General features: G+C 38.2%; 2 protein-coding genes and 1 pseudogene across 2 annotated transcripts; all 3 read right to left on the bottom strand.

Moving 5' to 3' along the window:
• Nucleotides 1-677: 677 nt before the first annotated feature.
• On the bottom strand, nucleotides 678-1,607 carry LOC125362094 (putative olfactory receptor 5AK3). Its single transcript, XM_048360752.1, has one exon. The coding sequence runs from the start codon at nucleotides 1,605-1,607 to the stop codon at nucleotides 678-680; it is 930 nt and encodes a 309-aa protein (XP_048216709.1).
• Nucleotides 1,608-8,163: 6,556 nt separating this feature from the next.
• Nucleotides 8,164-9,093, bottom strand: LOC125362575 (olfactory receptor 5AK2-like). Its single transcript, XM_048361396.1, has one exon. The coding sequence runs from the start codon at nucleotides 9,091-9,093 to the stop codon at nucleotides 8,164-8,166; it is 930 nt and encodes a 309-aa protein (XP_048217353.1).
• Nucleotides 9,094-11,890: 2,797 nt separating this feature from the next.
• On the bottom strand, nucleotides 11,891-12,431 carry LOC125362574 (annotated as a pseudogene).
• Nucleotides 12,432-12,909: the final 478 nt, after the last annotated feature.

The following is a 12,909-nucleotide window of genomic DNA, read 5'->3' as shown; positions in this document are numbered from 1 at the left end:
TATATACTGTCTGGTGGGTTCAGTGAGGGTCTCAAGCTATATTTACCAATAATGAAGTCCATATGCCTCACAAGATCCTTGCTTTTATGTCAGTTTCCTTATTCCTTAGTGAAACTGTTGGGGATAGAGAGCTATTGGTCTCAAATGTCCCAGCCCAGTATCTTTGAGGATTTATTCGATTTCCTTTTGTTTCCATCTATTCTGTAAGAATTACTCAAAGAAATGATCTTTCAAATTTTACTTTATAATAGAGAATAGATTAACCACAGAGAAATGTGAGGGAATAAAATACCTTTCAAGAGAGGAAACAGATCTGTCTAATAAGTTTTTGTGCTTTATTTAATGGAAGTACGAAGGCAACATGGATTATGCCCTTTGCTTAAATTTACTTTTTTATCTTTTCAGTTTCTTTTTGGGTGGTGGGTGTTTCAGAAACAGCTCACACAGATTTACAACATCAGTATCATAGATTTCCTTTCAGAGGCCTTTTCCTTAAGAAACACATTAGAAGCAAATTCAAATTTGAGATGCCTCTCCATACTTCCAAATGCTATCCATCTACTCACATTTTGCCTTTGTGCTGCACAAACAGTTGACACATCTTCTGACACCAGGAAATAAGAGAGGAGGTTTGTTTTGCTCGGTAAAGCATCACGAATTAGAAATGGAGGGTTAAATTAGATGCGCTTCTTTCCTATCTTTTTTAGGGCTGCGATCACATCCTGGTTTCTCAGGCTGTAGATCAGAGGGTTTAACATGGGGATAATTATTCCATAAAACACAGAGGTCACCTTTTCCTGCTCTTGAGACTCATGTGTGTGATGGTGGAGGTACATATAAGCAAGAGTTCCATAGAAAATGGTGACTGCCACCAGGTGGGAGGCGCAGGTGGAGAAGGCCTTCTTCCTTCCCGCAGCAGAAGATATCCTCAGGATGGCAGCCAGGATGTATGCATAGGAGAACATGACCACCAGTACAGTGCTCATCAAGTTGAACCCAACAAAGACTGTCAGGAGCATGACATTGAAATCAATCGTGGAACATGAGAGAGCAAGAATGGGAGGTGCATCGCAGAAGAAGTGATTGATTGCGTTGGATTTGCAAAATTTCAAGGAGAAAGTAAAACTTGTGTTTACAGAGCCATTTAGGAAGCCCATGACATATGAGCCAACCAGCAGCTGAACACAGACTCTCCGGGACATGACGACTGGATAGCGCAGTGGGTGGCAGATGGCCACGTAACGGTCCACAGCCATGGAAGCCAGGATGAAGCAGTCACTGGTTGCAAAACTACCATAGACTAATAGTTGCACCACACATCCTGGGAAGGAGATGGATGGATTTGTTCCTAGGAAGTTTCCCAACATCTTGGGGGTGATGGCAGAGGCATAGCAGAGATCCACAAATGCCAACTGTTGGAGGAAAAAGTACATGGGAGTGTGAAGGGAAGAATTTATCTTGATGAGGAGGATCATGCCAATATTACCTACTAAGGTGATTATATAGATCAATAAAAATACTACAAAGAATATGTGCCAAAACTTGTGTTGAGCGGCAAATCCCAGAAGAATGAATTCAGTCACTTTGGTGCCATTCATTTGCTCCATGCATTAAATAAGCACCAACTGAGAAGCTGCAAATAAAGAAGAATCAAGAAAGCCAAGTTCATTATTATCATCCTTTAATCTAGTCCAGAATTGGGAATGATATAAACATTTGGTTTTCTAATAAAACAGAGAATGCTCCTGTAACGTATTGGATGTTGATTTTAGAGGATGAAACTTGATACTTAATGTAGATAATTTTACCTATTGTTTTTAAAATTGACACAGAGCTGTACCTGTATTCCCAGGGACAAATTGATTGGCATGGCATATAGTGACAAAAAAGTTATACTTCCATTTCTTCTTCTTCTTTTTATAGCCTTTATATTCTAATTAAAATGCTCCTATTTATTAAGATAGTAACTTTCTGAAAACTTGACTTAAGTGTTCTATGCCATCTTGCTTCAAATTTTCTCAGTTTACACTTTTTTTTTTCATTTTACAAACCCTTCTATGGCTATCCTGGCTGATAGCCATGTAGAGTTCTCTAGAAGTGTGCTGAGTGTTCATATTCTTTTAAAAATTCTGAATCTGTTGGGGCCCAGTGCGCTTACGAAGTGCAAAGATTTCAGGATTTTCAAAATCTGCCATTGCTTTTAAGGCCCCATTTCAGTTTCTATAGTCACACTGCTGTGGACCGGGTTTGTAGAGGCCAAAGCCTTGTCCTTGTCCATGTAGTACATATAGCTAGTTCTGCCATGCAATGTGTGTCCCTCATGACTTATCTGTGACTTATCTGTTTGTTACAGTGATGGAGAGCAAAGTGCCTACAGCTTGTCTCCAATGCACATAGCTCAACATGGCATTTCTCTGGGATACATTTCTAGACACCAAAGTGTGGAATGTGAAGACATGACACATACTTAACTTGGCCAAGAACTGCTAGAGCACCTTCTGTGTCCAGCGCTATTCTGTGTTGTGACCCCATGTCCGCACACTCATAAGAGCACTGATTTCGACTCCTCTATTTGGGCCATAAAGTACTATCTCATTTTTAAATTAAAAAAATTTTCCTCTTACTACAAATTCATTTGATTATCATCATCTAGTATTCTTAGAAATGCTATTTTCTTCTTCCTTGAATCAATTGTCCACATTTTTTTTAACAAGTGTTTTTTTTTTAAGTTAGTTTTTGTTTTTCTGTGGATTGTGGGGCTTAACCTCTGGGGCTGGGCACTCTCCTTGAGCTGTTCAGCTCGAGACTAGCACTCTACCATTTGAGCTACAATGCCACTTCCAGTCTTCTGGTGGATGTATGGAGATAAGTGTCTCTTGGATGTTCCTGCCCAGGTTGGCTTTGAACTATGATCCTCAGATCTTAGCCTCCTCAGTAGTTAGGATTACAGGTGTGAGCCACCAGCACCTGGTTTAAGTTAATTTATAAATAGTCTTCAATTCTAAATTTCCGTTGTTGATTTCATCAAGATGTTTTAAACATTCTGTGACCTTTCAACTTTTTTTTATGACGTCTTCTTTTTATAATTTAATTTTATTTTCAAGGTAATGTACAGAGGGGCATTTACATATATAAGGTAGTGAGTACATTTCTTGTCAAACATTGTTACCCTCTCCCTTGTTTTTCTCCCACTTTCCCTACCCACTCAAGCCCTCCCCAATTTATGGTATCTTTTATAGACCAGGAATCACTAAAATTAAAATAATTATTGGTTCTTTTTTATGGTCCTAGAGCTGGTCTAGTGAAGTAAAAATGAAGGATGTTCTTTTTCTTTTATCATTTCTTTTCCTCAGTAGAAATATGCAATAAACTTATTTTCTTTCTTATAGTGGACTGCTGTGATATTATACGTATTGAGCGTATGATAGATTTTAACAAATATAACTCAATTATTGTTTTATGTTTTCTCAATATTTCTTTTCTCCTTGGATGGATTGAATGGATTTTTTTCAGTTAATTTCAAAATTTGTGTATTACTTTTATGGAGAGTTTTCATCCTGTTATTTCCATATATACTTACAATGTACCCTGATCAAAGTCACCCCCTTCCATTTATCTTCCCTTAATAAAACAATTTCAATAGCTGTTTTTTAAAAAGCTATTGAGCTGAATTGTGGGTATCAATTAGCTCAAGATAGCCCAGGCACACAAACTTATTGCTATGATATTTTCAGCATAAATCAATAACAACCATTATAGATGCTGGCTTTAGGAGCTTCAGAATATTTAGTTTAATATTTTCCTTGGCCCCACATATTTGAATTGGATAAATAACTGAAGTGAACATTACTGTTTTGGGTGCTTTAGATACCTAGAGGCAAATGGATTAATTAAGCAACTCACTACCTGCCCAGAATCCATCAACAAGTCAGGCTGTACTTAGAGTAGGATTCTGATAGTGTCATGACAAACTTCCAGAATTGAAAGAGCACTTACACTTAGTCATCAGAGCAGCACAGGAATGCAGGAAGATGATGGTGTGTTCATTTGTTTAGCCGTTCATCCGATCATTTGTTCCTTCAGGTGCTTTCCTAGGTAGCTCTCAGCCCAATGCACTTCCTCATTCTACCCCACCAGAGAGGAAGTGTGATATCCAGGGAAGGGGGCTGCAACTTCGGTTGTGACCCTTGGCCTCAACTGAATTACTTGCAGACAGGGCAGTGATAAAACGGCTGATCAAGTGCACTGTATTCATAAGCTGCTTGCTTGAATGGCAACTCTTCTGCACAACTATTTTAAGATAATAAAAATTTTTTTTTAATGGCCGATGTGAGAAAGGTCATTTTGCTTGGTGTTAATTATCAGGAAGTTGCCTCCTGATTCGCTTTTGGCAGCTTTTGCAGGCTGTGTATATGCACTGTGGAGTTTTATGCTTGGTTATTTGCAGTCACAAAGTGTATAGTTGGGCCACATGGGACCGGAATGCACTCCCTTGTGATCTGAGGTTCTGGGAGCTGGGGAGGAATAGGGAAAAGTAACTGTTCCCTTGCTATTTCATGTTGACAATTTTAAACTTTCTAGAAGAGGACTCTTTTGTAATTTTTCATGGTTCTGTCATTAGGGAGAGCTTCCCCTACCCTGGTATCCCCCCCCCCCACAATGGGGGGTGGGAGAGCGTCTCATTAGCAAACAGCAGTTTTGTTTCTCTTGTTATAGATGAGGTTGGGTATATTTTCATGACTAAGAAGCTGTGTTTAATCTAGCTAATTATTCTTGTCATTGAAATAATCAATAAAGGTAACTTCTAAAAAAATTCCAATTCTACCCTAAATTTAAGGACACCTGGTGGCCAGTGTGACCTAAGAGACACTACTGGTGGATTTTATTTGCGCATTATCATCATGTTGGCCATCATCTAATTATTTAAGGACAAAAATCCCTCTTTAACTCCCCTGAAAACTTATATATATTTAAAACTAGTCCTCCACAAATGACAACTGCGATACCATTTTTAACTTTATAAGATCAGAATTGCTAAGATAAAAAATCTGTAGATCTAGAGGCCTTGAATTGTGTTCGGCCTAGAAAACTAAAGCTAGCTTCTATGAATTTGTAGCTTGCTTTTATTCATTCATTCATTCATTCAGTCAGTCAGTCCTGGAGCTTGAACTTTGGGCCTTGTCACTGTTTCTGTGTTCCTTTTAGCTCAAGGCTAGCACTCTACCACTTGAGCCACAGCACCACTTCCTGATTTTCCTGGTGGCTAATTGGAGATCAGAGATAAGAGCCTTTCCTGCCTGGTCTGGCTTTGAACCATGAACCTTAGGCCTTAGTCTTCTGTGTAGCCAAGCCATGGGTGGCTTGTAGCTGTTTTGATTAGGTTACCATTGCAACAAGAAGAGTTACTCTTAAAGGCTGGGGAGTAGGTCTTCAATATTTCATAGCTCATGACCAGTGTTTCAATTAGGAATGCATGTAACTCCTAGTAAAAGATAAGATACTTTGACCCAGGTACAGGCATTTTCTTTTTCTTAATATTAATGGTTTTGAAGTTGAGACTAACACTTCTATGAATTCATTCACTTTTTTCATATGCAGTTTGCCTCATATCCAAAAACCTAATTTTCAAGGCTCACATAGGATGTACTTGCAGTTATTTATATATGTATATATGTGGCAAAATTATAGAGTGAGAACAGATCAGTGATTGCAAGGGATTACAAACTGTGTGTGGATCCAGGTAGTAAGTGGAAGTATGAGGAATCTGGGTTGAATCTGAGATCTGTAATGGTATGTTCTGCATATTTTGTATTATTATTGTCATTACTATTATCTTTAAAGAGGGGTTTCAATTTATCAAATTGGATTATGATTACAATTCATCTTGTTGAGTGTAACCACTTCTGTGGTTCTCCTCCATCTTTCCCTATCCTTTCTTAATTATTTTTTTCACAAGTGAGAAAATGCCAATCTGTCATACACACAAACTGCAGCAATATCAAAAGCCTGATATTTGTGCCATAGTGTGATTAAGATGCAATTATTATCAGGGAAGAGAAGGGGAACACCCAATTGGTGAGACAAATGGTAAAAGTGAAAAAGTGCCACAGGAATACTTACAAGACAATATGCTATAAACAACTGTAAAACTTGGGGGGGGGGGTTGGGGAGGTGGGAAGCTGGGAGAAAAATGAGGGAGGAGATAATAAGTTTGACAAGAAAAGTACTCACTACCTTACTTATGAAACTGTAACCCCTTTGTACATCATCTTGACAATAAAATAAAAATTAAAAAATGATGCAACTATTATGGGAAAAATGAGTGTAGGGCTTATGAGTAGTACTGCAAAACTCTGACTATCTCAAGATCGAAAGTTATATAATTCAAGAGGAAAAATTGAACTTGCTTTGCAGTCCTGTGAGGCCCATTTGATAAACATTTAGGAAAACTTCCTAACATGGGATAAATACTGAATCAATGCCTCTCCAAATGACCATAGCACATGACAATGTTATGTGCAAGGCATACAATATTAATTTGTTAGTAAATTTCTTGGTTGATTTATTTAATCATTGGTGCCTTCACAGTTTTTTTTTTAACTAGGCAAAATTGAACTAGAGACAACCCCCAGTTTCTATGTTGGTTTTTGGTGCCAGTCCTAAATCTTGAACTGTCTCTGAGGTTTTTTGCTCAAGGCCAGCGGCTCTACCACTTGAGCCACAGCTCCATGTCTAGCTTCTTGGTGAATATTTGGAGTTGCAGGTCTCAAGGGCCTGGCCTGGCTTCAAACCTCAATCCTCAGAAGTCAGCCCCCTGAGTAGCTCAGATGACAGGTGTGACCCACTGACTCCTGGCTTGTTACTCCATTTTATTAGACTCTACTCTTCTCTGTCCAATAATTTTGCTTTTTGAGACAAGTGTTTCAAAAGAGGCAAATCAAAATATCTAAGAGTAATATCAAAGGCTTTCTTCAGATGCCTTTTTTGGGACAGTTTTTATTAGCATCAATTCATTGTACAGCAAGTTTCATTTTAACATGTCCACTATGTATAGGGAGTGTCTTGATGAGCCACCGGCTCCATTATTCTCCCCATCTTCCCTCCCCACAAATCTCAAGAAGCTTTGTTGTTTTTTTCACACATGTACATAAATTATTTTTTACCACATTCACCTCCTTCATCCTCTTTGTTCATCCTCCCACCTTCCACTTGTACTCATATCATAGAAAGTATCTCACCTTCTTCATATTCATTTGGAAAAGTATACTAACTTTTCAACTGGTTTCTACCTCCTTCTTTTGTCCACCTATAGACCATACTATAATTGAATTGATCATATACATAAAATCCTAGCTGGGTGCTGGTGGCTCATGCCTAATCCTAGCTACTCAAGAGGATGAGATCTGAGGATTGTGGTTCAAAGCCAGCCTGGGCAGGAAGGCTTGTGAGACTCTTATCTGCAACTAACCATAGAAATATAGAAGTGGCACTGAGGCTCAAAGTGGTACAATACTAGCTTTGGTCATATTTTCTCGGAGACAGTGCCCAGACCCTGAGTTCAAGTTCCATACCCAACAAAAAACTAAACTAAAATACTGTATTTGTTTATGTGAATGGTTCTCTTTTAGGTCTGCTACCCATATATGACTGAAAACATGTGAATTTTATCCTGTTGAATCTGGCTTACTTCGCTTAATATGGTTTTCAGACCTATTCATTTCCATGCAAATGACATCATTTAATTCTTTTTTATTTAAAAAAATGACTGAATAATACTTCATTTGTATTACAATTTCTTCATCCATTCAACAGTTGTAGGGCATCTGGGCTGTTTCTATTGGTTGGCTACTGTGAATAATGTTGCATTAAAGATGAATTCCCTCTATTTAAGACACATCAGCTGGAAGTTCATTTATAGAAGCTGAAGATAATAGCTTACTTGTTTTGCATGTGTAAGACCCACTGTAATATTTCTCAAACCATGAAAATATAATATCATTTCATTATTCATTTGATGTGGTTTTTAGTACTTTTGAGATGCTACAACAAATAAGGAATGTCTTGGCATGTCACTGAGATTAGCCATATCTTCTGAGGTTGACTAATAAGTGATACCTATCAACCTTTTTCTTGGCCGATTTTGATAGACAATCACATTTGCAACTAGGAGCACTTATTTCCTAAGTGTTTCAGGGCTTCTAGCACATCTTGGTTCCTTAGGCTGTAGATGAGAGGGTTTAGCATGGGAATCATAATACTATAAAAAACAGAGGCCACTTTTTCCTGCTCCTGAGACTTGTCGGTTCCGTGGCGTACATACATATAGGAGAGGGTCCCATAGAAAATGGTGACTGCTGTTAGGTGGGAGGCGCAGGTGGAGAAGGCCTTCTTCCTTCCCGCAGCAGTAGATATCCTCAAGATGGCAGCCAGGATGTAGACATAGGAGAAGATGACGACCAACACAGTCAGTGACAAGTTAAACCCAACAAACCCGGCTAGTATCCTGACATTCAAGGCAATCCTAGAACAGGACAGGGCAAGAATAGGAGGCACGTCACAGAAGAAGTGATTGATTGCGTTGGATTTGCAAAATTTCAAGGAGAAAGTAAAACCTGTGTTTACAGAAGCGTTTAGGAGACCCATGGTGTATGAGCCAACCAGCAGCTGAACACAGAATCTCCGGGACATGACAACAGGATAGCGCAGAGGGTTGCAAATGGCCACGTAACGGTCCACAGCCATGGAAGCCAGGATGAAGCAGTCACTGGTTACGAAAGTCCCATAGACTAGTAACTGCACTGCACACCCTGTGAAGGAGATGGAGGGCTTTGTTCCTATGAAATTTCCCAGCATCTTGGGGGTGATGGCAGAGGCATAGCAGAGATCCACAAATGCCAACTGTTGGAGGAAAAAGTACATGGGAGTATGGAGGGAAGAATTTATCTTGATGAGGAGGATCATGCCAGTATTACCTATTAAGGTGATTACATAGATCAATAAAAATACCACAAAGAAGATGTGCCAAAACTTGTGTTGAGCCGCAAATCCCAGAAGAATGAATTCTGTCACTTCAGTGCCATTATTCTTCTCCATGGTTAGTAAAAATCAAATATCAGGTGAAAGGCCTGCAATAGAAAGAAGAGGAGAGAAAGACCATTGTGGTACTTTAATTCTTAACTAATTGGAGATTTGGAAATGGTATTACATTTGGCTTTTGTAGTGTATTCAGACAGCATTTTCTTTGACATAATTATTATTATTTTTTCCAGTTGTTGGGTTGAACTCTGGGCCTGGGCACTGTCCCAGAGCTCTTTAGCTCAAGGTTAGTGATCTACCACAGTGTCACTTCTGGTTTTCTGGTGGTTAGTTGATGATAAGAATCTCGTGGGCTTTTCTGCCTGTGCTAGCTTTGAACCGCGATCCTCAGAGCTCAGCCTCCTGAGTAGCTAGGATTACAGGTGTGAACCACTGGCACCCAGCTGTTGACTTGGGTTTGTAAAGGTGAACCTCTTGTAATGTCATCTCCATTTTGGAGTGATTGCCATTGAGTAGCAACTGTGTTTTCAGCTACTGCTGGTCATTTCAGTCATTAATTATGGATGATAAAACATACTTTAGCTTACTTTCTCTTCTGCTTAATATGTCTTATTGGAAATAGCATTTACTCACCTAAGTGATTATATCTTCAAACCTTCAGCCTACACATATAGTTTTACATGATGCTTCTCTGACTTATTTCCATATTGTCTTTTTACTTCTTTACCCTCCTCACCAACTCTGCTTTGACCATCATGAATTCATGGCCATATGGTTATTTATAATTGTGCATAGCTAAATTTCTGTGGTAGCAAATGATGTAAAAATATTTGTAATGCATTTCAGATCAGTATCATATAACAAGTAAATAAATAAGCGCACTGTTTGTCCGTTTATTATTCATTTAAAAAGATGCAACTTGCTTCCTCTTCTTACCTCGTCATAGATTGATTATATAAAGGCTCAAGTCTGGTGCTGGTCCACAGGACACACTGAAGTAGCTCGCTTATGTTGTCTGTCTCTCACCATTTCTTTATGTCATCTAATAGGAATGCATAGAACATTACTATGCATTGTCTCGCTACAAATAACTCAATTTGGAAATGCACCTGTGTTATATTTACAAAACAAAAATAGAGTTTGAGTGACCTATACACACAGCGCTGTGGCTCAAGTGGTAGAGCACTGGCCTTGATCAAAAGAAGACCAAGCACCACAACCAGCAAAATCCCCCCAGAAAACAAAAACAAAAACATAAACAGTCTGGAACTGAATTGGCGGTAAACGAATAGGCCCATGGCACTGAGAAAAGGAAATCAAGAGCAGATCCATTAGCCTATGAAAACTTGATGTATTAAAATTTTAGCATGTAGCTCCATAAAAATAATTCAATAAATATTATATTTATGAAAATATAACATTGAATTCCAACTCTATTCTGTGCTTTCAAATTTTAAAGCATAGAAAGTAAAACATTGGTGATTACCTATGACTTAGTTTTGTAGAAGAAAATTAGACAAGACAAAAGTACAAATCATAAAAATTTTCAGGAGTCTGTACTGAGTGTACATTTAGTAAGTCAACTTTGACATATAAAATTGGTATCTAGTGCATAAGTTATTTCTTTATATCAGCCTACCAGAAAACATATCACAGGAGATATGAGCAGCAAACTTATAAAAGTAAGAAAATCTATTCAATGGAAATATGACAACTTATTCACTAGTAATTAACACCTGTGTATGAGAACTGCATGGGGATATGGTTTAAGACTCATCAATATAAAATGTCGTTATGGTGAGGATGTAGATGTATAGGAACTCAGTTTTTTTTCTGTTGGAAAGGACGAGGAAAATCAGTAGAGTATGTTGGAGACAACTCAGAAATAGTGCAAATAAACATATGTGTCTGTGAGTCAGAATTTTTACCTTTAGGTGCACAGTCTAGAGAAACTAGTGGTAACATGTAAGTGGTCATTCACACATACATACATATACTTTTATGTTTACATATAAATTTACATATATTCAAATATTTACATATGATTAAAGTCTGTGGTATTGTTTGCCATATGAAAAAAATTCATTATTAAATGACCAGAGAACAACCATTGCCAGGTGTTTCCACATCTGTGCAGATATTGTAAAGATGGATGTCATCCTTTATTCAGCACCAGGTGGATCTGTGTGTCGCTCTACATGGAAGGGTGAGCTTCAGACTAGGATGTTCTATGTTTAATCTCATAAGTTTAGGTTGTACATATTTTTGTGTGTGTTCTCTCTTTTAATGGAATGCAGGAAGCTAACATTGCTGACAAAATCACCTCTGGTCTTTTCAAATATCTTCAGAAATAATAGTGTGGGATAATTCTCTAATGATATAGCCAAACAAAATGTAATCATTCTGAACTCAAATAAGATGATATGCTATGATTTTTTTGGAGAATACCTTTCAGGAGCTAAGAATACAAAATGCAACACCCCCACTTCCCCCCACACAAAGGATCTGACTGTCCTATGGGAGGTTTTCATTCAACACAGAACCCTTTGTTCTCTGTAGGAGGGAGGCTTTTACTAATGAAATGACTATTACAAAGTCTTGGCCAATCACTGCCGAGTTTTGCACATATTTACAGTGTCCCACCACTTCTGATGCTCTCTGAGGACCTGAATTGTTCAGTGGAGCAGAAATAGAATAACCTGGGTTTTGAATTTTGCTTTGACTACCACTTCAGAGAAATATGGGACATGTCTCCTCAGCTTGAACTTCTTCCTCTGTAAAATGGAAATCACAGAAGTTACTTAGAAGGTGACCACCTTCATTGTAACACTAGAGAGCAAGAATGGGAGGTACGTCAGAGAAGTACATCACAGAAGAAGTCACTCATTGGGTTGAATTTGCAAAATTTCATGGAGAAAGTAAAATTTGTGTTTACAGAGCCATTTAGGAAGACATATGAGCCAACCAGCAGCTGAATGTAGAGTCTCTGGGATTCTCAGATAGCGCAGTGGGTGGCAGATGGCCACGTAACGGTCCACAGCCATGGAAGCCAGGATGAAGCAGTCACTGGTTGCAAAACTACCATAGACTAATAATTGCACCACACATCCTGGGAAGGAGATGGATGGAATTACTCCTAGAAAGTTTCCCAACATCTTGGGGGTAATACCAGAGGCATAGTAGAGATCCATAAACACCAAGTGTTGGAGGAAAAAGCACATGGGAGTGTGAAGGGAAGAATTTATCTTGATGAGGAGGATCATGCCAATATTACCTACTAAGGTGATTATATAGATCAATAAAAATACTACAGAGAAGATGCGCCCAAACTTGTGTTGAGTGGCAAATTCTAGAAGAATGAATTCAGTCACTTTGGTGCCATTCATTTGATTCATGCATTAAATAAGCACCAGCTGAGAAGTTGCAAATAAAGAAGAGTCGAGAAAGCCAAGTTTATTATTATCATCCTTTAACCTAGTCTGGAATTGGAAACAGTATAAACATTTGGTTTTCTAATAAAAGAGAGAATGCTCCTGTTACATATTGGATGTTGATTTTAGAGGCTGAAACTTGATACTCAGTGTAGATAACATTACCTATTATTTCTTAAGAATGACACAGAGCAATATCCATATTCCCGGGGGACAAATTGATTGGTATTTCATATAATGATTAATAAAAGAATTATACTTCCATTTATTCTTCTTCCTTTTATGGTCTTTATTCTCTAATTAATATGTCCCATTTTATTAAGATAGTAACTTTCTGAAAACTTGACTTCTCTTTGGTCTTCTATACCATCTTGCTTCAAATTATCTCGATTTACCATTTTTTCATGTTACAAACCCCTCCATGGCTATCCTTGCTCATAGC

The sequence above is a fragment of the Perognathus longimembris genome, chromosome 13 (genome assembly GCF_023159225.1).
Source record: "Perognathus longimembris pacificus isolate PPM17 chromosome 13, ASM2315922v1, whole genome shotgun sequence".
NCBI classification, from domain to species: Eukaryota; Metazoa; Chordata; class Mammalia; order Rodentia; family Heteromyidae; genus Perognathus; species Perognathus longimembris.
Note: the sequence above shows the minus strand (reverse complement) of the source record. Positions and strands in the feature narration are given on the sequence as shown.